The sequence below is a fragment of the Haliotis rubra genome, unplaced genomic scaffold (assembly GCF_003918875.1).
Source record: "Haliotis rubra isolate DU_JTF1 unplaced genomic scaffold, ASM391887v1 Scf1111, whole genome shotgun sequence".
Taxonomy (NCBI): Eukaryota; Metazoa; Mollusca; class Gastropoda; order Lepetellida; family Haliotidae; genus Haliotis; species Haliotis rubra.
The window spans coordinates 213,785-239,107 of NW_025765017.1; the positions used below are offsets into that span (position 1 = coordinate 213,785).

The 25,323-nt window shown below is 42.4% G+C and overlaps 1 protein-coding gene across 1 annotated transcript in view; it reads left to right on the plus strand.

The window, feature by feature from the left end:
* The window catches only part of LOC124288567 (arrestin domain-containing protein 3-like), a 39,240-nt gene that overhangs the window by 11,932 nt on the left and 1,985 nt on the right, over nt 1–25,323 (plus strand). Inside the window, exons 2-6 of the mRNA XM_046725124.1 lie at nt 2,437–2,586; nt 13,016–13,239; nt 14,286–14,468; nt 23,071–23,250; nt 24,135–24,348. Coding sequence (XP_046581080.1) covers nt 2,437–2,586; nt 13,016–13,239; nt 14,286–14,468; nt 23,071–23,250; nt 24,135–24,348 — 951 coding nt within the window. The remainder of the gene's footprint in view (nt 1–2,436; nt 2,587–13,015; nt 13,240–14,285; nt 14,469–23,070; nt 23,251–24,134; nt 24,349–25,323) is intronic.

Sequence of the window (25,323 nt, forward strand, 5' to 3'; positions counted from 1 at the left end):
TACTTGCAGCAAGGCAAGCTGGTGTACATGTGTTTTACGGCAACGGTTTATGTTTGGTCCATCTGTTCTGCTTCGTCTGATGTTCAAGGTAAACAATAGCTTACTGTACCTGGAAATAGGCGATGGGCGAGTGAAGGTAGACCATGGCTGCAGAGGCAGCGTCTACTTAAATGTGTTTCATGCAGCTCTGTACATCTTTGCAAACAGTTCCCAACACCCGGAGGAAATTGCCTAGGCACTATGCTGGCCTATGGAATCTCCCACGTGACTTGTGTATCGGCAGACCCAGTTGCCATCAGTGTGAACTGCCCAGACTGTAGCATTTACACTTACCGGAGCTAATGTATACATCTACAGAAAAGCTGATGTATACATCTGGCAGACTCAAAGGTCGGTGAGATGTCAAGGTAGTCCTGCACGAACACCTCCATCCCTTCCGTCAATAAGTAATTATACCTTCTGTAATGAATAAATAGGTATGGACTCCTCTGCCAGTTTGAAACACCATGCCTGGCTGATATTAACTTTGAAAGTAACCTACATACTCAACAGGGGGGATGGTTCTGTGGATGCAACTTCTTTGTTACAATATATGTAGTTTCGGTGTAGATGCCAACACCGTTATCAAGCAAGTGATGTCAAGTACTACTGATGATGATTTGGAAATTTAACGTGCGTTTTCCAACATAACGCGTATTTCGCGCATGGGTACAGTATTGTAGGTAGAGATATGTTTAAACAGTTGACATGTTGATGTACAAAGTGTAATGGTTGTTTACACAATAATGTTAATGTTTACGCAATGCAGATTTAAAAAGTAGGGTCGGGGTGGGGGCGGGGGGTGGGGGATAAAGAGGAAGCCAGTTATGTGATGGACAATGAGAATAATACGACTAAGACTGTTTAGTGATGAGTTGATGGTAGGCAGTAGAGTTGTAATAACCTTGGTCTTGGTGTGTGGTCCATCACATAAATGACTTCTTCTTTAAAGAGGCTAACCTTTATACACACAGACAGAGAATACCTTGAGAAATTGGGAATTTAAATATACCAGCAAGATAAAGTTTCTGTACAAGGCTTTTCTTAACGTTTCCTTCAACAGCATTTCACTCATATGAACATTCAAGATTCATTCCTTGATTATGTGGTTGATATTCTGAGCAATGATCTGAGCGGCCGGGATACGCAATAGAGGACCCGGAAGTGGATTTGAACTGTCGCTTACAACCAGGCAAAATGACAGTTGTCGCCCTTTTCATCTGAAAGCGCAATCAGTCCTCCCTAGAATTCTCACGGTGTAATGTCAAATTGAAGACTGTACTACTGTATTTAAATGTTACCCTAGAACCAAGTTAAAGAGCGCGCAAGAGCGTATAAAATATGTTAGCCATTGAACTCAGTTATCATATGGACGGCGAAATGTTTCTGTAGCTCATTGGTGTTAAGTAGCCCGCGACACGAAGCCGGGATTATTGTCACCTCTGCACATACACGGTGATAACATCACACGGAAATGTAGGTGTAATCATGTGACGTACTCAAATGCTTAGCGAATAATCAGCAATTTCAGTACTTGAATAAAAATCTATAAAAAAAGGTCCAATCTAGATATAGCAGCCTATTAAATACCACCATACACATTCGGTTTTCACCTGTTGTACATATAAACGTTACTATATTATCTCTTTGGGTGTATTTTCATTTTGAGAGTCCCTTATCTTGTACATATACGTATACCATTAATGTCAGCTCAGACGTATAGGTTAAAACACACACACCCGTGTGAACTAGACACTCTCTCGAAGCTACACTAACGGATACACATACCCAACCTATCTCTCTCTCTCTCTGCATACCCTTGAACTGACTATCACATATTGCATATCCTTGAACTGACTATGACATACTGCATACCCTTGAACTGACTATGACATACTGCATACCCTTGATCGAATATCCACTCTTCAACCCATCCTTGTGAACTAAAGGAAGAATCACATATGATCTACCGACTCAATCCATGCACCAGTGTCACTCTACAGCTAGGCCCGACGTTCATACAATTTGGTCCTCACTCTCTGAACGTTCATACCACAATGAAATCACACAAAGTAAAATTCTCTTTATAATTAAAATCAAATGATTATATGGCAAATCCATCTTTTGAATATCCTTTTTCTTCACTCTCTTTTTATCAGTTTCACGCAGAGAGCTTGTTCCAACATTCTCTATCAAGCCAACTTCAGTTGCTTGTTGATCGACTTTGGTGTTCATATCCACCTACTTCAACGTATCTTTGATCTGTGGAGTTATACTGTGTTTGAGTTCTTAAATACGATGTTACATGGGTTGTCATTCTTGTTATAGTTTACCCCTTGTATATCAGTTTTGTTTTGATGTTTCCCACAATTCACTCATGATTCATTGTATCTACAGAACTCCGGCTAACATGTCTGGGCCGAGCGTACGTGCACTGGTCGGAGTTGGAGAACGTGGGGCGACGTGGAGGACGTCAACGTCTAGAGACAGTGGAGTACTCGGCAGAGGAGGGCTACTTCAAACATAGGTTCAGACTGTGGGGCAAAGGTGAGACTTGTACTGGTAGTGTGGGGCAAAGGTGCGACTTGTACTGGTAGTGTGGGGCAAAGGTGCGACTTGTACTGGTAGTGTGGGGCAAAGGTGCGACTTGTACTGGTAGTGTGGGGCAAAGGTGAGACTTGTACTGGTAGTGTGGGGCAAATGTGCGACTTGTACTGGTAGTGTGGGGCAAATGTGCGACTTATACTAGTAGTGTGGGGCAGATGTGAGACTTGTACTGGTAGTGTGGGGCAAAGGTGAGACTTGTACTGGTAGTGTGTGAGACTTGGTAGTGTGTGGGCAAAGGTGAGACTTGTACCGGTAGTATGGGGCAAAGGGTGTGTACTGGGGGCAAAGGTAAGACTTGTACTGGTAGTGTGGGGCAAAGGTGAGACTTGTAGTCTGGGCAAAGGTGCATGGAGAGTAGTGTGGGGCAGAGCCGAGACTTGTATCTGCAGCATGGAGACTTGTGCATGTGATGTAGATCACTGTGTAGATTACCACATAGGTCACTGTGTAGATCATCACATAGGTCACTGTGTAGATCATCACATAGGTCACTGTGTAGATCATCACATAGGTCACTGTGTAGATCATCACATGGGTCACTGTGTAGATCGTCACATAGGTCACTGTGTAGATCGTCACATAGGTCACTGTGTAGATCATCACATAGGTCACTGTGTAGATCGTCACATAGGTCACTATTTACATCGTCACATGGGTCACTGTGTAGATCATCACATGGGTCACTGTTCAGATCATAACATAGGTCACTGTGTAGATCGTCACATAGGTCACTGTGTAGATCATCACATGGGTCACTGTGTAGATCATCACATGGGTCACTGTGTATATCATAACATAGGTCACTGTGTTATATCGTCACATAGGTCACTGTGTAGATTACCACATAGGCCACTGTGTAGATCATCACATAGGTCACTGTGTAGATCATCACATGGGTCACTGTGTAGATCATAACATAGGTCACTGTGTAGGTCGTCACATAGGTCACTGTGTAGATTACCACATAGGTCACTGTGTAGATCATCACATAGGTCACTGTGTAGATCATCACATGGGTCACTGTGTAGATCATAACATAGGTCACTGTGTACATCACCAAATAGGTCATTGTGTAGGTGATAACACAAGCCACTGTGTAGATCATAACATAGGTCACTGTGTAGATCACCATAAAGGTCACTGTGTAGATCGCCACATGGGTCACTGTGTAGATCACCATAAAGGTCACTGTGTAGATCACCACATAGGTCACTGTGTAGATCACCACATAGGTCACTGTGTAGATCACCATAAAGGTCACTGTGTAGATCACCACATAGGTCATCGTGTAGATCACCATAGAGGTCACTGTGTAGATCACCATAAAGGTCACTGTGTAGATCACCATAAAGGTCACTGTGTAGATCACCATAAAGGTCACTGTGTAGATCACCATAAAGGTCACTGTGTAGATCACCATAAAGGTCACTGTGTAGATCACCATAAAGGTCACTGTGTAGATCACCATAAAGGTCACTGTGTAGATCACCATAAAGGTCACTGTGTAGATCACCATATAAGTCACGTGTGTAGATCGCCACCACAGAGGTCACTGTGTAGATCACCATAAAGGTCACTGTGTAGATCGCCATAGATGTCACTGTGTAGATCATATAAAGGTCGCGATGTAGATCGCCATAGATGTCACTGTGTAGATCACCATAGAAGGTCACTGTGTAGATCGCCATAGATGTCACTGTGTAGATCATATAAAGGTCACGATGTAGATCACCATAAAGGTCACTGTGTAGATCACCATAAAGGTCGCGATGTAGATCACCATAGAAGGTCACTGTGTAGATCACCATAAAGGTCACTGTGTAGATCACCATAAATGTCACTGTGTAGATCACCATAAGTCGCGATGTAGATCGCCATAGATGTCACTGTGTAGATTATATAAGTCCGATGTAGATCGCCATAGTTGTCACTGTAGATTATATAAGTCGCGATGTAGATCGCCATAGATGTCACTGTAGATTATATAAGTCGCGATGTAGATCGCCATAGATGTCACTGTGTAGATTATATAAGTTGCTCAATAGATCTCTGTGTGGATCAATATTAGGTCGCTGAGCTGAGCAGATCATCATGTAGGTAGTATAGAAAAGTGGATAAATAGTAGATTCCTCTTTGTGCAAAGACATGTTGATGTGTATCAGAATGCATTACATCGTCAGTATGGGAACCACATGATCAGAACAGGTGTAAGACGTATAACTTCTTTGAGAGGCAATTTGACGTTTGGGCACTAATATGTTGCTATCCTGTCTTAGATGTAAGACATGTGGAACTCTGGGGATGCATGTTTGGTTATTGTGAACCCTCAGGTGCAAATATTTTTCTCACGAAACTCAACTTTCAAGCTAAATAACTGTGTAATCATTTCATCTAATTTTGAGACGTTTCGCTTTCACAAAAAGTGAAGTTACTGCCTTTTCTCGCTTCCGTTATCTGTTAAATCATTGGTAAAAAGTCACACGAAATACGTGCATGATCTCGATAGGAAACATATACGTCAGAGTTTTACAAAAACAAATATATTATTTCTAAGTTTACGAAATCCTAATGTGAGCAGCTGACTGAGCGTGAATTGGACTAAATATTTACAAACATCATTATCATCATAATCACTAACAAAACAACCATCATCCTATGACGCAGAGGCACAGATCGCCATATTGTACAGAGCGCAGCAATTCGCTGTGTAGAATTGCTCGAGTTAATCTTTCCAGAATGACAAAGGGATCGAATCCGATTCATCTTTGATTTGTTAGCACAAAACCAGTAATAAATTATAGAAATAAATATGGGATATTTCGTTTGGGGCTGAAACAATGAGGAACAATCATCAGTCTGGCACTGACAGTGAGTGATTTATGTGACAAAAACATTTCCGAAGAAATCAAGCTCGCAAACAACAACATTGTGAAAATCTCTAACAGCAACCTCAGACAGCACGTGCAAATGGCCGTTTGCCAGATTCACCAGTGTCAGCCCGACTCGATTGTGACCAGAAGCTAAGCGTTTGGTTGTTTTTAACAAAACGCTAAAAGGCACTTTATTTCACATATTTAATTATTAAAGTGAGTGAGTGAGTTAGTTATGATTCAGCGGTCAGAAAATGAATCGTGACAATATTACTCCACATTCCTGGTCACGTTTTGGTTTGATTTGGTTGTTTTACGCCGCGGCGGTCTGTAAATAATCGAGTCTGGGCCAGACAATCCAGTGATCAACAGCATCAGCATCGTTCTACGCAACTGGGATACGATAACATGACGATGTCAACCAAGTCAGCGAGCCTGAGCACCCGATCCCGTTAATCGCCTCTTACAACAAGCATGGGTTACTGAAGACCAATTCTAACCCGGATCTTCACGGGTGACGGCTACAACGTTCTGCACGTCATTTGAATCAGGAACATCGGTGACGTTATTGACGTGAGCACCGGGATAATCGACGTTTGGCTAATCTCTCGGATTCTCACGAATCGAGGTTCATTCGCCATTTCACTGACTGAAGGAATTGTATATGGACTCGTTCTTATCAGCGTTTATTAGACGCTAACGTCAGGCACCAATATTCGTTCAGGGGTGGGGCCACAATGGTATGGGGTAGTATCAGAATGCCTGGGCATGACTCCGTATTATCAATACAGAGCTACAGGTCAATTATGTTTGGGTAAGGCCACTGCCCCACTCGCGGTATAATCTACACAATGTGTCCGGCTACATTCCGTGTTTCAAGATAATAATGGAAGTGCATACCTTGTGACCCGATTCCTCCAGCAGCGAAACGTCTCCGTCATGCCAATAAGACCAGCATGACCTGACCTCACACCATGACCTGACCTCTGGTCCGTCAAAATCCTAAAAAACCCTCGGTGCTGCACTTTCTGATGAGTGGAACCAATTGGCATTGTTCGATTTGGCGCATGTCTGGTCAAAAAAGGGCTTCATTCGTTATTAATAACGTTCGCTGCAGCATGCAAATTTCGATTTCGATCCCCGCCCTCTTTAACGACCAGCGCCACCAACCCATAACACCAGCTAGCCTACTCCGAAGCAGATATGATCCTGTCAATTCCATTTGCCAAAACCATATGGATTATTCCCTTCCCTCAACATTTTTGGCGCACCAATGACACGTAGATCACTTTCATCCTACATTAAGCTTACACTGCGCGTTACACCTGATAAACTGTCCAAAACGGCATAAAAACATTACTCTCTTAATGACGCAGCAACAGTCTGATCGTTAATGTCCCAGATAGTTGCTGTGGTGTGTTACTTCACAAGTGGGAATGACGTTAAGAATTTCATGTTGCGTACACCTTCAATGGTTTTGTCATTTCAGTGAGTAAAGGAGTATGGTTTTACGCCGCTTTAGTAATATTCCAGCAATATCACGCCTGGGCACGCTTGAAATGGGCTTCTCATATTGTGCCCATGTGGGGAATCGAACCTTGGCCTTCGGCGTGACGAGCGAACGCTTTACCCACAAGGCTTCTCATTTCAGTTGTCATCGTTCAGCAGCAACTTCACTGGCATAGTGGGGTTAGGTATATTGAATGCATTAAAGATGTTTAACGTCGCGCGTGTTTCTGTGTGTACGTGTGTGAGCGCGCGTGCGTACGTGTGTGTCTCTTTCTCCGTAAAGTGCGTCCTGTACGTATCCCTGCCGGTTAAATCATACCAGCCCATTGCAAAAGACGCCCTTTAACTTCATGTCCCATCCGCTTAATGCCGAGCCTAAGGCAAGGCAAGGTAACAACATGTATACCCGGTTTAAAGTCGTTTAACGTAATGCGGTCGTGAACTGAATCTCCAAATAGACGCTCTGATTACTCGGCCACGTAGTTTTGTTGGTCTCGACATTCTTTGCCCTAATCATATATTGACGAGATTAGAATCTAATATTCATGAAGTGATTCAGGTTTGAGAAGTAACAGTAAAATTGCAGACAGTTATAACGGTGGATTAGGTAGGCGAGTGGGTAGTGCCATTTGTACCGAGTTCGATTCCCGTAAAGGATACAATTACCATTGCCTCACTGCAGGCTTGTTCTGTTGTTGTCATGGAATTGTATAGGAACTGAATATTGTATCCGTTTGACATGGATGGTGAATGCGTTTAATGACACCAGATAGATCCAGTGCCGAAAAACCTATATGTGTCAGTGCAGGAAATCGGTTATGTTAATTTCACTTGGAACATTAATGCATACCGTCCCTTTTTGGGGAAGGGTACTTCAAAAAGCATTTCTCTCCTATTGTTGAAGATAGAAACCTGCAGTTTAGACGTGAATGAAGCTGAGGAAATAGTTTAGTGGTTGAACCATTCACATTACTTGTAGAGTTTAAGTTCTTTAAGCATGGCCACTTCCAGTAGCAAGGCAGGTCCCCTGCCAATTCGGCGAAGTGTGAGGTAAGACGATTTTTGTGGTCCCTATTTTAACTATGTAAGTTCATTAGAATGTGTTTAAAACTTTCTTTGTTCAAATAGAAAAAATAAGATGAAAATGCTTTGCATTTTTTCCATAATCAATATTCCGCCAAAGTACCGTCCCAAAAATGGGACAATATGCAGATGAATGAACTTAAATTAGGTAATTCATTAGGCTTAGGTGGGGGAGATCAACCACTTAAATCTTAAAATTGACTCTTTTCATTTGAAAGCCTTCATAGAATATAACCAAACTGGCTTTTATATGAAACTATGTGTATTAACAAATTGAAACCTGAACATTTCATGGACATTTTTGAACCCCATGAAATGTTTTCTGATGACTTCAAGATCATAGCTGATGAATGTATCCCTAAGTCCGCACTATTGCAGTGTAAACAAAGTATGTAAAAAAATTATTTACTGGTAAGATGACACCTCATTTCTTTCATTGCTGTGTGAAGCCCATTTCTGGTGTCCCCCCGCCGTGATATTGCTGGAATATTGCTTAAATCGGTGTAAAACTAAATTCAGCCTTTCATTGCTTGCCAAAAGAAACCAGCTCACAAAATTTGATGAAAATCTAAGACCCTATGCATAAATGGGTTAAATCATTAAGTAACACTGGAATAATATACAGAAGCTTTTATTTTTGTTTTTTGAAGCATTATTTTATTTCAGCACCTATCATGAAATATTATACCAATATCTTTTAAGATATGTACAGAATTCGAAGACATAGGTTACCTTATCTGAAGAAGTAGAGCATTTAAACCGTACATCTTGCACTTTGTGCACAGTGTGTGACTGGGGTTCGTTTCTATAAAGATTATTTTTACATTAAATTTATCTATCAATTTCTCCAACTTACATGCATGAACCACCCCTTCTGGAAAAAGAATTAACGAAAGTCTAGTTTCATAAAAAAAATCTACATTTATCTAAAAGATATTCAAATGAAAATACATAGAGGTAATGCTTTAGGATTGTTTGGCCACAAACGCTCGACACCGATTTTCAACCGTTTCAGTTACAATACCGCAATAGAATATATTAGATACAGTTTTCAAATATCTTACATAATATACAACTTAACAAAAGCATCTTTAATTTGTTTTAATTGTTTCCCCTATCATTAAAGATGTCCTGAACCACCTTCAAGAGGTGCTTGCACTGCCAGCTTGGCTACACGGTTGATACTACAGCACGTCCCGATATGTTGAAAACAACCAAATTAAGATCCAGTAAACCAGATTGGGAGTAAAACAACCTGACGAGCCGCGATGACGACAGGTAGAGCTTTTGACATGCATTCTGGGAACTGATAACTGAATCTCACATTAAACAGATTAGACTATTTTTGAAGCAGCAATGAGCTTCAGGGGGGTCAGTTATGAATGGTTTCAAAGCTCACCGAACCGCGGTTAAGAGATAAGGACGGTTAGTCTCGCAATGCCTGGGAATAGGTCTCTGATGAAAGCAGTCTGTGGGGGATGTGTATTAATTCAGTGAGACTGAGCGTAGACGTTGAGTCCTTTAATTGCTTGAGGCTGATAAGTGGATAAGTCAATAAATGGACGGACTGCAGGTTTCAGACACGTGGTTGTCATTACGACATGCTGCTTTCGGTGTATTTTGGTTCTCGGATGCTGCGGTACATAAAGTAGATATTCCTGCTCGGATGAGATATGTGATGGTTGATGGAATCGGGATGAACCTTTGCTCATCTGACTTATCGATGAACCATACTCTTTTATAACACATGAGTTGCTTTTAATGCCCCTTTGGACAACAGTTAGATTATGTCAGCTTTACAGCTCCATTCCATCAGATTAATGGCTGCGGAAGCCACAACACAGGTTGGCGGTTCCATAAATCATTTTGTATGTGTTTTACGTAGCCACCATGCTCCAAAGTTGGTCCAGTAGGTCGGTCAAAAATACAAAATAACAATTGAAAATCCTTTGTTGGTTCAGAAAGAAGACAAAAACATCTGTAACTGTGATTCTGCTTTATTTTACTGTTAGGGGTGTCTGTATCTACATCTAGAAAAGAAGAATAGACACGTCCTAAGAAACTAAAGTAATATATTATGCGGTGTTTCCAGTTTTGCAGATTTTAAATCAATAACACAAATTGCACTGCAGAGAACAACAAAGAAATGCAGCAGAAAACGTCAAAATAGATTGAATCAGATGTTACTGTCACAAAGTTAGATTCCACTGTGATTAGAGGGTCCCTTTACTCTTTAAGATATGATAGTGTATGTGTAAAGGAAATGTAAAGAAAGAAGGAAGTACTCCCTTCAACCCAACACCGACATACCAGACATTAGTTTCTGGTCGGCGTCCAAATTACAGTCGGTCGGGCCATATGAAACACATAGATAAAATAATATTGCCCAAATTAGGGCGAAACTGCAAGTCGAACCTAAGATCACAGATCCTGCCACTGTTGCAATTCAAAATAAAAGCAAAAGCTTCGATGTGTATTAGTGTCTGATTGTATGGGATAGCTAACAGTGTACTGAACCAAATGTCGATGTATGTGTAATGTCAGTGTAATGTTCGGGTGACCCGTGAAGATCCGGGTTAGAACAGATCTGGAGTAACCCATGCTTGTCGTTAAGAGGCGACACGGGATCGGGTGGTCATGCTCGCTGACTTGGTTGACACATGTCATCGGTTCCCAATTGCGTAGATCAATGCTCACGCTGTTAATCACTGGATTGTCTGTTCCAGACTCTGTTATTTACAGACCGCCTACATATAGCTGGAATAGTGCGGCGTAAAACTAAACTCACTCATTCAGTAATGTTCTGGTAAAGTACCACAGCTAAGTTCAAACACAATGCCTCATGTCGAGGTTTCCATTCAAATCAGGTGTCAGTCAGTTGAGGGTAAATCATGTTACTTGAACTGTTCTTAATTATCCATGGCAATTTAGATCACGATCGCTGACGGGTGTACTCTATAGATATGGCGGTGTGAGGACGCTGACACATGCGGGAAGAGTTCACCTCGGTGTGACGTTTAAGTGTTCTGATACATATTGCTTCTTTCAAAACTTGGCAAAACAAAGTCTTGCAACAAATACCTTCGACATAAATCTTCGCCCTGTTTGACTGACTGACTGAGTTTGGTTTTACGCCGCTTTTAGCAATATCCCAGCAAAATCACGGCGGGGGACACCAGAAATGGGCTTCACACATTGTACCCATGTGTGGATTCGAACCCGGGTCTTCGGTGTGACGAGCCAACGCTTTTATCACTAGGCTACCCCACCGCCCCTCGCCCTGTTTGAATTAACCTAGTTGGTTAATGAAGGTGTTGCCTAACTGTTCTTGAAGCATGTGTAAACAAAGAAGGCCAATTTTGTTTGACATAAATATACTACCCATCAAAAGTTTAGACTACCTTAAAGCACTCACTATATGTTATTTAAATATATATGGTTCCATCGAAGATGAATTTCTCCATTGACTTGGGGAACCAACTGCAAACTTTATGCAGATGAATTGCTCGATGATCATACATCAAATTGCTGGAAAGCATGTGCAAATATCGTGCATGTGAACAGCTGCGTTTTGGTGTAAGGTTTTGTAAGATTTAGCCAATTTTCACTGAGTTCCATCATTGCTTAAACTCATTACACTAATCTTTTCAACGATACGAATTTGTTTTACAATACATCAGTTCATGTGTAAACAGTACCTTTAAACATTATGGAATATGTTACAAAATCTAGTTCAGAACAGTTGACTGAAGTAAGCGGCTACATTTACGCTGGTGAGTCTAAACTTTTGATGGGTAGTATACATACCGTGGTAACGTCCGTCCTTGCTTCCGGATTCGTTCGGTTCCACTCGGCTAATTCCGTTACCCGCAAACAGCATTATACTACAGTTCAAATGGAGTAGTAATCTCACAGTGAAAGCAGTTTGACAGGCCCCTCGCCATTGTAACTATCGGTATTACATACACTTAAAAATTTGATTTGATCAAATCAAAATAAACGTTATGAAAACACTACCAAGCTGAACACATTCACCGAAATATTTCCCGAGACTGCCCTGGACACGCCTATGACACACGAACCTCTTCACGTTTGACTCGCCATTTGATCATGACCATAAATATGATTTTACTCGTCAAGAACGTCAAATCGTCAAGAACGTCAAATCGTCAGGAACGTCAACTCGTTAAGAACGTCAAATCGTCAAGAACGTAACATGAACAAACCGTGTGGCCAGGAAACACATCATTTCAAAGCAAGAACAGGACAAATGCTACTACTATATGTATACGAAGCATGTATAAAACACGACAGGTTGTTGTCGTCAACCATAGCGGCCAAGCTGGTTTGGTTACGAGTTTTGATCTCAATTTCTACAGTTTGCGTGATAACTCCTTCAAGACCGTCAGTCTCCTAGAGGGAATCACGCAAAGGATGCAAACCTAAAAGCAATCACACTCACTTGTTCATTGTCATCTATACATACTGACGGACGAAAGAAAGTATACACTTGAAATTTGGATTTGACCAAAATATTATAAACGTCATAAAAAACCGTCTGGAATAACCGCACTCGGCGGAAAACAGTCGTTGAAGCCACCAGACATGACGTCTACAACACAACCATGCTATACGTGTAAAGATCATCGCCATTAAATAACGGTTTCTTTTATGCATATTTTTTCGCCACTGAAAAAATGTGTACAGTTTCTTTTGTTTTTCAGTTTATTATGACACTGGCATCATTTTGCATTACTATTCTTCTTCCTTTGACGAACTGTATGCATCTCACAGACATGATATACGTAAAGTATTCCCACCTCAGTTTGTTTGTTTGTTTGTTTGTCTTTTACAAACTTGTTGTCACCCCACAGCTTGTTGTAATCAGAATTATCTTTACATTCCAGATTTGCGAGGTGAGGATACAAACTGCATGCAGCCGGGCCACCACACCTTTCCCTTCGACCTGCTGTTGCCAGCGACGTTACCGTCGTCGTTTGAAGGCAGCTACGGTTACATCCGATACTGGGTGAAAGGCACCATCGACAAACCCTGGAAATTTGACCATCACTGCAAGAAGGCTTTCACTGTGATAGCTAACCTGGACCTGAACAAGGAGCCGCAGGCGTCGGTAAGAACCTGCACCCCTTGTTGATGACGTTAGGTGGAGTCACGTGTCATGGGGATGAACGCCGCTTTCAAGATTATTATACGTAAATTATACGACTTGTGTGTGGCTGGGTATACTTGCTATGGCCAGATAGTCTAGTGGGTAAGGCGTTCGCTCGTCACGCCGAAGATCCGGGTTCGATTCTCCACATGGGCACAATGTGTGGTGTTCCTGGCCGTGATATTGCTGAAGTATTGCAAAAAGTGGGGTAAAGCTCACTCACTCACTTGTTCTGACCCATTCCTGGTGTATAGTGCTAGCTCACTGAAATACCACTCCGAATTATAACATGAATAGCCCATTCAGACAATTTACGGACTAGCCAGTCCTTGGTTTCTCTCCTTAAAGCCTAGCACCAGGCAGGGTAACAACATGTAGCATGTTCAGCGTCATTTGGTATGGAGCGTGGATCGAACCGGCGCTCCGAGCAGACCCTCTATCCCCTGCTTGACTATGTTGGCGGTCTAGGTTAAAATGTAGGTATTGTTTCTATCAGTATCACACAGGCCAACGAGGAATGACAACCAGAGACATTATGGCTTCAGATTCAGACGATCAAAACTCATAATCAGTCCGAACCCACGAGCATACTATTCAGGGACCAACTCCTCACAGCTATTTCCGAGTTCCGAGTTATCACCCACAGTTATAACATTTACAAATCATTTGTTTCTTGCAATAGTTCTACATCCATTATATACATCCAGTCCTTATCGACACGACCATTTAGTAAACTGCTTTCTGTGCAGCTCAGACCTTGTCGTTTGGAGATCCGGATATTGTCACTTGTTCTAAAGTCATTCTATAGCAGCGAACATACAGTTTCATAAGTCATTGCTAATAGATATCTGGAGCCTTTATGTTCTGGCATTCGTAAAAACGTTGCTACAACTGAACTGAAGACATAAACCCATGTTTATAGGCATTCATCCTCGCCATCAAGGTTTCTTTGTCAGGACATGTTTGAAAGCATATATACACCTTCACCATGACGGTTTCTTCCCCAGGACCCTATCCGGTGTGAGGGTGAGGTGAACGCAGGCTGCTGGCTGTGCAAGTGTGGGGGGTACAGCGCCATCTTCTGCACCAACTGCCGGGGATGCGTCCCGGGGGAAGTGCTCCTCCTGTACACAGAAGTCGAGAACCATACACGGTGGTCCAACTGCTCAGCGGAGATCAGGCTCAAATTGGTAGGTGGTCCATCTATTCAGTGGTGATGTATCGCGTTGCTCGAACAGGTCGAACAGTGCTGGTCCATCTGACAGTTAGTCCCTCTACTCAGTGAAGATATATCGTGGTCAAACAGAGAGGTCGTTCATCTGCCCAGTGGAGATTAATACTGTGCTCAAACAGATTTATTTGGCTCAAACAGGTAGGTAATCCTGCTCTGCGGATCAGACCACATGATCGTGCTCGAACGGTGTAACACTGACATAAGATGGTCGTCGAGGCTAGTAGGTGGAACATGTAGAACACACGGGACGAAAATCTCTCGGGGAAATATTTGATCAGTAATATTAAGGGAGGGGTGGGCGTGTGGATATTATCTACAAACGAAGCTATTCATTTTCGTCACCACTTCCGTCTCTCTGTTCATTTCGGGTAATGTTCTAAACCAACTGTTCATTTAGAAAACAGAGTAACAAAGCAGACCCCCATAGCCATTAGTATTACTCGTGTAATGTATTAATTCCTCAAACTGTAAAACACATCGATTACATTAGCTCGTGTATACTCATCCTTGCAGTTCAGCTGTCCTGGTAATGTAATAATCACTATGGTAAAATGCTAATTATACAGTTTCTATGGCTAAATGCTACTGACGATGAACATGTTTTGGGCCAAATAGATCGGACTTATATCACACTCAAACACGTGTTTGCAACACTGACAGTCAATAGATGTGATAGAGGCTGTTATGTGGTTAATGTAAAACACTAAGGTCAAAAAATCTGAGTTGGCCTTCTACTGCCATCACACATCATGTATGCAATTAGTACAAGCACATCTCCTTCGGGAGATAAGGCAAGTACTGCAAGGTGATCCACAAACTTGGATACCTGCTGGGCCAAACTCATTAATGGCGTAGATCTAATCTGTGAAATTGCCCAACTGCTCATATACGATGTGATGGAGAACGTAATGTAGGACTGATTCTAACATTAAAGTGAATCGTTTAACATAAACCATCCTTACATATATACTCAACCGAATATAAGAACTTGACACTTCTTCAATTGAATCTCACAATGGAAGTAGTGTGTGCATGAATATGAAAATAGACGTTTATCACACTGATATCATCCAGGTATCAATACAGACGATGCTATGATGCCATCCTACACTGCAAAAATATGTGGTGTTATCTGCGCGTATAATGTGCTAATTCCCCAAGCCATAAACCAGATAATTAGTTCTGCCATGGGTACAAGTAGCTTCTATTTAGGTCTGACACGAGCACGTACGTGTTCGTCTCCATCAAATGCAAGGATCTACAATCATGGGTAGAGTTTAGAACCTGACAAAACAGGACTGTGTGATTGATCAGTTGACATTTATGCATTACAATGTTTAACGCATGCGAGGTTTGTCTGGCATACGTTCGCGGATGTTTGTCTTGAGACGTTCCATGAATGCTATTGGGTTCATGGGAAGAATTGGGCATTCATGTCGCCGTGACTTACTGCGGCCCAATAAGTGCAATATGTCATTATAGTTTAATGCCAACGACTATCTGCAATAGATCACCATGGCTAAGAGTGAGTGAGTTGGATTTTACGCCGCTTTTAGCAATATTCCAGCAATACCACAGCGGGGGGCACCAGAGTGAGTGAGTTTAGTTTTACTCCGCACTCAGCAATAGTCCAGCTATATGGCGGCAGTCTGTAGATAATCCAGCCTGGACCAGACAATCCAGTGATCAACAGCATGAGCATCGATCTACGCAATTGGGACACGATGACATGTGTCAACCAGGTCAGCGAGCCTGACCACCCGATCCCGTTAGTCGCCTCATACGACAAGCATGGGTTACTGAAGATCAATATTCTAACCCGGATCTTCACGGGCAGGGGACACCAGAAATGGGCTTCACACATTGTACCCATGTGTGGAATCGAACCCAGGTCATCGACGTGACGAGCCACTTTCTTCATAAGACTATACTGGTTCATTCGCTTGTGTGTATGAATAACAACTTTTGTACCTAATGGTATACAACGTTCAGACAACGGCCTTGGTAACGTCTGGGTAATATAAGCCGTCATGTTTCATTATTAAGGCGGTTCTGTACAGATGCACGTGCATGTACCGTGACATCATCCGAGTAATATATCCTAAACTGCCAAAAAGCATGTCCTGTTAACTACGCGGGTAATGCGTTAATTTCTTAATCCGTAAACCAGATAATTAGTTTTCTCCAGCTTCTATTCAGAGGTATGACGGGGGCACAGACGTGCTCGCCTCTATCAAAGGACAAGGATCTACAATCATTGGAACCTGACAAAACAGGACTGTGTGATTGATCAGCTGACATAAATACATTAACAAAGTTTAACGCATGCGAAGTTTGTCTGGCACGCTTTGACGGATGTTTATCTGGAGACGTTCCTTGAATGCTATCGCGAAATTCTTCGAGTTAATGGGCTGGAAGAATTGGGCTTTCATGTCGCTACAACGTATTGCCACCAACAGTGTACACTCTGTCATTTTAACCATTGCATCCGATTGCAATGTACCATTTCAATACTATGTGCAATATGTCGTTATGGCTAAGTTTCACTGACGAAATAATTAACATCGCTATGGCGTGATGCGGCGGCTATTTTTTTCACACGATATCACTCGATGTTACGTCTCAATGCTACTGACGGCGGAATATATATAGCTGTTGTCAAATGCTACTGAGATGTATATATCGCTAATTTTAGACCAAATGGAAGCGATGAAATTTCGCTTATTCTGGTATTTGAATTCAAGGTTATTTTAAAAGGTCGAGATTGCGATAACGCAAGAACTTCTTTTACAGTATTCATATATGCATACATTTCTGTAGATCAAGTTTCTTCAAGCTTATTCAAACTGAGGTTAACTTGTAACTGTCATTGAAAATACAGAAACCTTAAATCCTTAACATGACAAAAGTGTCCAGATCCACGCCACGAATCTTATGGCAGTCGAGTTTTGAAACAATATCTCCAGCCGGAGGGAGGCAGATCATTCCTGTTGAGAACATAATCATACAACGTTTAATTCTCCCCTCCCAGAAAGCAGTATGGTATTGAAGACCTTCTTCACGATAGTTTGTCTACACGAATATCGGAACCGTAGGGCTGCAATCGCTTTTTGGAACGAGACCCTGGTTCGTAACGTCCAGCTAGCCTTGCTCGAAGGCTGTACTGAATGGTAAGCCCATGGATGTACAGTAATACTATCCTTTAAAGAGGCAAGCTTCGATAAGCGGACAAACACCAGTCTGTTATTTATTCATTTATTAAAAAATTAATTATCACCTTGGAGACTTGTGCAAGACTACGTACGCCAGTCTGTTATATTTTTCAGAAATGTTCATTTAAACAATGAATTATTACCTTAGAGACTAGTGCAAGTCTTCGTAACGTACAACAACACGTGATCTTCTATCTAGACATCATGTCACCGATAAACAGCGTGTTATGGCGAAAAGCTTTTCGAGCTTGAAAATAGAATCTCGTGACACGCTCTGATGGCAAAGCGGTGTTGTAATGACGGTGTCACGGCTGTTACCGAGGGATGGATTGTATTACAATATGATTTTGTAACCCCCTGTCTCACGGGAAACAGCTGCCTCGTAGAGCACCAGACACCACAACTCGTCCCACTAGATCGTCAGGGCATTCTGTCTTCTCGTCAAACTGTTTCAAAAGGTTGAGGGATGGGAAAATAACACATACGAGACAGACTGTTCTTCTGTCAGTACACAGACTTTTCTCGGAAAGAGAGAGTTGAAGATTTGTTTTTATGTAAACGCATATTTTTAAAATAAAATCGACAAAGCCCTTTTCAGGTCCATGGGAAATCTGTGCAAAGTCCGTTGTACAGTCTATTATGCCATAAGCATGTATTGGGCCCATCGGTGGCATCAATCATATTCATATACAGTGAAGCCTCGTTAATCCGGACGGTTGCGTTTCTCAGTAAATTCGTCCGGATTGCGAATAGTCCGGACTACTGAATCAAGACCCAAGTTGCTTCCCTAACTATTACAAAAAACGACACGAATCTAGATAAAACAAATAAGCATTTAATGTAAAGCTTAATTCATCACATCAATAATTTTACCGAGTGACATCCGCATGTTGATCCGACGTGTCTGATCACGCCCTTCCTCAGCACAGGTGAGGTAATGTCTAACAAGCGATCTATTGTAGTATGCCTTGAATGTCCGAATTATTCCTGCATCCATCGGTTGAATATGAGACGGGGTATTTAGTAACATTTCGCAAAGTTAGCGAAGCATACTTGTGACTTGCAGCATTGTCGTAAAGCATTGTCGTCCACGTGACCGCATCTGTCTGTCAAAGTACATTAACCAATCACAAAACAGCTCACTTGTCATCCACGCCTTTGCATTGTGGTGTCAATCAAAGTGTAAATGTACAGTATCTTCAGTCGGGAGCTTTTAATGTCTAATTAAAACAACTACCCAGTTGGCCAGTTAATTAAGTAAACATCGCCGGGAGGTGTTGTTACGGTTCGTGAACACGACTTACAGCGTCCGGACTGTGAAGCAATTTACTGTTTATTTTACTGATTGGTGACAGCTACTTACCGCCCGGTTCCGGAAACCGAATTTCCGGATTATCGAGGCAAATTATATAGGCATAGATTGGTAACAAGCTTAAATCGCCCGGGAGGCGAGACATCCGGGTTATCGGAGTCCGGACTAACGGGGCTTCACTGGTTAGTCAAATATTCACGGGAACGACTGACTGACTGACTGAGTTTGGTTTTACGCCGCTTTTAGCAATATTCCAGCAACATCACGGTGGGGGACACCAGAAATGGGCTTCACACATTGTACCCATGTGGGGATTCGAACCCGGGTCTTCGGCGTGACGAGCCAATGCTTTAACCACTAGGCTACCCCACCGCCCCTCACGGGAACGATGGTGGAAGACAAAATATGGAGTTGCATCGGGCATCATTGTTTGTCCTTGAAGCGTCAAATTTAAATTGGAGTCTTGGTGTGTAGAACCTAAAAACAAAATATTTTTATGAATTTTGTCTAAATAGTACGCGAGCGCCCTTAAGCCATCGTTAAACATTCCTTTCTGAAATGAAATTGCATGATTATTTTCATTGCACGAGATTTACTGAAGAACACCATACCTCAAGTGTCTTAAAAGAATCGAAATGCAAAGTTACTCATATGTACGTGATCTGACATCACCCACATTGGCGTCACGTACACATCATACATTCTCCCTCACCTCGCTGCCCAGGGTGCTGTTATACAAAACAACCTTAGCGCTAAGACTACCTTAAGTCTATGTTAGGGTATGGGAGGTACGGTGACCTTAGCGCTAAGAGGACCTTAAGTCTGTGTTAAGGTATGGGAGTCACGGTCACCTTAGCGCTAAGACTACCTTAAGTCTATGTTCAGGTATGGGAGTTACGGTCACCTTAGTGCTAAGACTACCTTAAGTCTATGTTAAGGTATGGGAGTTACGGTCACCTTAGCGCTAAGACTACCTTAAGTCTATGTTAAGGTATGGGAGTCACGGTCACCTTAGCGCTAAGACTACCTTAAGTCTATGTTAAGGTATGGGAGTTACGGTCACCTTAGCGCTAAGACTACCTTAAGTCTATGTTAAGGTATGGGAGTTACGGTCACCTTAGCGCTAAGACTACCTTAAGTCTATGTTAAGGTATGGGAGTCACGGTCACCTTAGCGCTAAGAGGACCTTAAGTCTATGTTAAGGTATGGGAGTTACGGTCACCTTAGCGCTAAGACTACCATCAGTCTATGTTAAGGTATGGGAGTTACGGTCACCTTAGTGCTAAGACTACCTTAAGTCTATGTTAAGGTATGGGAGTTACGGTCACCTTAGCGCTAAGACTACCTTAAGTCTATGTTAAGGTATGGGAGTTACGGTCACCTTAGCGCTAAGACTACCTTAAGTCTATGTTAAGGTATGGGAGTTACGGTCACCTTAGCGCTAAGACTACCTTAAGTCTATGTTAAGGTATGGGAGTTACGGTCACCTTAGCGCTAAGACTACCTTAAGTCTATGTTAAGGTATGGGAGTCACGGTCACCCTAGCGTTAAGACTACTATGGAGTCTTACTAGAGGATTCGTGACTCCCATACGTTAAGGTATGGAAGTCACGGTCACCCTAGCTCTATAATCGCTTTGTACAACGGCACCCAGTTATGTGGTTGTGTCTGACAGATTGACAACATCTAAGTATATTTTCATATATACGAGTTCGCTGAAACACGAACGTTTAACATACAGTCACCACTATCAGGACACAATTGAGATTAGAAGTTAGAAATGTTTGTACATGTACTAAACCAGCATACAATTTGCTGAAGCAATGTACAAGAATATGGTACAGTTCTGCCCAAAATCAAACTGTATTTCCTTCTCACCGTGATGTCTGTTTAACAGGTCTTAAACTGTGGAGTAGCATAGTTGATAAAGATATTGTCGTCACGCCAAACACCGGGGTTCGATTCCCTTCATGGATAATATGTGTAGACACCATCATTGCTGGAATATTGCTAAAAGAGGGATACAGAAACTAAGAAATATGTTTTCATCGCGTCATATGATACATCATGTGCATAGCGAGGGAAGGAGTGAATGTGGTTTTACGCCGCTTTGAGCAATATTCCAGTTTTATCAAGGCGAGGGATACCAGACATGGCCTTTACACGTTGTACCCATGTGGAGAATCGAACCTGAGGTTTAGGCCTAACAACTGGGCTACCTCACACCCAGCAAGATTCATATAGTTACTTGTCATGAAGCTCGTGAGAAAAATAATTTTTGTTGGCTCTTTGTTCCCGTCAACAATGCATTGTCTTATTATCTTGAATGAATGTGTCCATTTTGCGAGGCAGTTTGAGGAAACAGTCAAGCATGTGTGTGTGTGTGTACAATGAGATCGCAGTGTTTATGTATTACTCACAGGTTGTTTGCTGTTTAACGCCGCACTCATCAATTACTCATAGGTTACATCTTGAGACATAGGGCAAACAGAAGTGTCTGTTGCCAAGTATGCTGATAGTTGAGATAGTTTAGACATCAAAACAGCATTGTGAGACCAGTTGTATTTGCGGGTTTTATTTAGACATATGTAAAGGTGACGCGACTATTATTAAGACATGTTCTCGGGTTAGTCGATTGTCAGACTTCCTGTTTATGTATTCCGGAATTAAATCACAAACGTTCATTCGTTAAACTATCCGAATTGCAGAAGGGAAAGATAATATCCGGAATGGCTGTAGATTTCTGATCACAAAATAAAAGGTTTTATTGCTGTAGTAGGAATTCAGGTATAGGTGTAATTATAAGAACGCCTGTTCTAAAAATGTTTTGAATAAGGAAGACACTAAGTACAAATTAGTTGGAGTTCAGTAAATGATATGTTTCTAGCCAAATCAGGGTGAGATCATCAGTAAACGTTGGTCCGGCACGTCATGGTGAGATCATCAGTAAATGTTGGTCCGGCACGTCATGGTGAGATCATCAGTAACCGGCAAATGTTTGTCCGGCACGTCATGGTGAGATCATCAGTAAATGTTGGTCCGGCACGTCATGGTGAGATCATCAGTAAATGTTGGTCCGGCACATCATGGTAAGATCATCAGTAAATGTTGGTCCGGCACGTCATGGTGAGATCATCAGTAAATGTTGGTCCGGCACGTCATGGTAAGATCATCAGTAAATGTTGGTCCGGCACGTCATGGTGAGATCATCAGTAAATGTTGGTCCGGCACGTCATGGTGAGATCATCAGTAAATGTTGGTCCGGCACGTCATGGTGAGAGATCATCTGCACGTAAATGTTTGGTCCGGCACGTCATGGTGAGATCATCAGTAAATGTTGGTCCGGCACGTCATGGTGAGATCATCAGTAAATGTTGGTCCGGCACGTCATGGTGAGATCATCAGTAAATGTTGGTCCGGCACGTCATGGCGAGATCATCTGTTAAATGTTGGTCCGGCACGTCATGGTGATATCATCAGTAAATGTTGGTCCGGCACGTCATGGTGAGATCATCAGTAAATGTTGGTCCGGCACGTCATGGTGAGATCATCAGTAAATGTTGGTCCTGCACGTCATGGCGAGATCATCTGTTAATGTTGGTCCGGCACGTCATGGTGATATCATCAGTAAATGTTGGTCCGGCACGTCATGGTGAGATCATCAGTAAATGTTGGTCCGGCACGTCATGGTGAGATCATCAGTAAATGTTGGTCGGCATGTCATGGTAAGATCATCAGTAAATGTTGGTCCGGCACGTCATGGTGAGATCATCTGTAAACGTTGGTCCGGCACATCATGGTGAGATCATCAGTAAATGTTGGTCCGGCACGTCATGGTGAGATCATCTGTAAACGTTTGTCCGGCACGTCATGGTGAGATCATCTGTAAATGTTGGTCCGGCACGTCATGGTGAGATCATCTGTAAACGTTTGTCCGGCACGTCATGGTGAGATCATGAGTAAATGTTGGTCCGGCACGTCATGGTGAGATCATCAGTAAGTGTTGGTCTGACCCGATTATCTTGTCTCTCCAGGTGATGTCGTATCACACGGACCGGAAGTCCCGCCAGGAGAAAAAAGTCATAACGAGGCTAAAACATGACCGACTGAGTTCTGGGAATGAAGACATCTGGACAGAAGCGTTCACCATCCCCCCTCTGCCCCCATCTCACCTCAAAGGCTGCAGCATCATAGATACCAAATATGTATTACAGGTCTGTGGGGCCTTATATGGTTTCATACCAGAGAGACCGCCTCCGTGGTGTAGTGGTTAGAGCGTCCGCCCGGAGAGCGGAAGGTCGCGGGTTCGATCCCCGACCGCGTCATACCAAAAGACGTTAAAATATGGTACTTGTTGGTCCCTGCCTGGAGCTCGGCATTAATGGGTACAACAAGAACTGGTCGGCTCGGAGTCAGTATACTGTGTCTGAGTGGGGTATTCATGCTTCACTGAGGTATGGTACCTCAGTGAGCTAGCACTATAAAACCAGCTTAAGTCTGGGCTAGTACAAGCAGCCGAACATACACATACACACGCATGCACGTCGTCATAGGAGCGAAATATTCTCAAGCACAACGTTAAACACAATTTCACCTCACCTCACCTCACCTCTTACCAGAGAGCTCGATGCACTAACATGAACTTGTAAACATATGTATGTGTTTTTGTGACTTATGTGAAACAGGATGGCAGTGTATAGTATATCTGCAGAATTCTGTTATAGTTCATCTGTCAGACGGGATTCACTGTATGATATGTTTCTGATACAGCTCGTTCGTGAGACGGGGATTCCAGTTACAGTGTATTTATATTTTAGTGTTATAGTTCATCTGTGAGACGGGGATACACTGTACAATATATTTATAGTCTTCTGTTATAGTTCATCTGTGAGACGGAGATACACTGTACAATATATTTATAGTCTTCTGTTATAGTTCATCTGTGAGACGGAGATACACTGTACAATGTATTTATAGTCTTCTGTTATAGTTCATCTGTAAGGGGGATTCACCGTGCAATATATTTATAGTATTCTGATGCTGGTGATCGGTGTGACGGGGATTCCCTGTAAAATATATTTATGGTTTTGTGTTTTAGTTCATCTGTGAGACTGATGGATGTAACTGTGACGCGATAGAGTTCGACAAGGAAATCATCATCGGTACCATCCCCATGTGTGGGCCCACCCCCGGGACCTTCATGCCCCACCCCCTACCCATCGAACCACCACCCTACTACACGCCATTCTCAACCAAAGACACAGTGGCAGAAGCGGCAGCGAAAGCAAAGAAAACCAAACTTATTCAGCAATGTAAGTGTAGCAATCTTACTGTCCAGTGTCTAAGATGTCGAATGTCGTTACAATGGAGCTCCTGTCTATCATGGACTGCCTCCGTGGTGTAGTGGTTAGAGCGTCCGCCCGGAAAGCGGAAGGTCGAGGGTTCGATCCCCGACCGCGTCATACCAAAAGACGTTAAAATATGGTACTTGTTGGTCCCTGCCTGGAGCTCGGCATTAATGGGTACAACAAGGACTGGTCGGCTCGGAGTCAGTATAATGTGTCTGAGTGGGGTATTCATGCTTCACTGCGGCATGGTATCTCAGTTTAAGTCTGGGCTAGTACAAGCAGCCGCACATACACATACACACGCATGCACGTCGTCATATGAGCGAAATATTCTCCAGCGCGACGTAAACACAATTTCACCTCACTTCACCTCACCTGTCTATCATGACGGTGTACGTGCTGCTTGAAAGCTGTTTCAAACAAATTGTGTAACCTGCACGACACAAAGTAGTGACGTACTTGTACTTCCCCTGCCTTTGCATGTGTTTGTGACAGAAGTCACCGGTGCGGCAGGATACGCTCGCCTTTTTTCTGAACAATTGATATCATCACTATTTGATAGTGGTTCATGATATATCGTATAATCCTAAAGATCATCGCTGTTAATATAAGACATTTTTGGGGAATATGGAAAGGGGTTAGTCGCTTTTATTTATTACCATATTAATGTTGAAACTATGTCATCTTTTCTTGTGTGTGAAGCCCATTTCTGGTGACCCCGCCGTGATATAGCTGGAATATTGTTAAACGCGGCGTTAAACTTAACTCACTCACTTACTCACTCATATTTTCTTGGGGTGTAAATATTTACCACCAGTACAAATAGATTACTGGGCAAAAGTATTCTCTTGAAAATTCACATATCACTTAAAACTGTTTTCTGTGAAAATGGCCCTGTATATTTGTTTAGACGCCATGTGTACCTGTTTGCATATACCC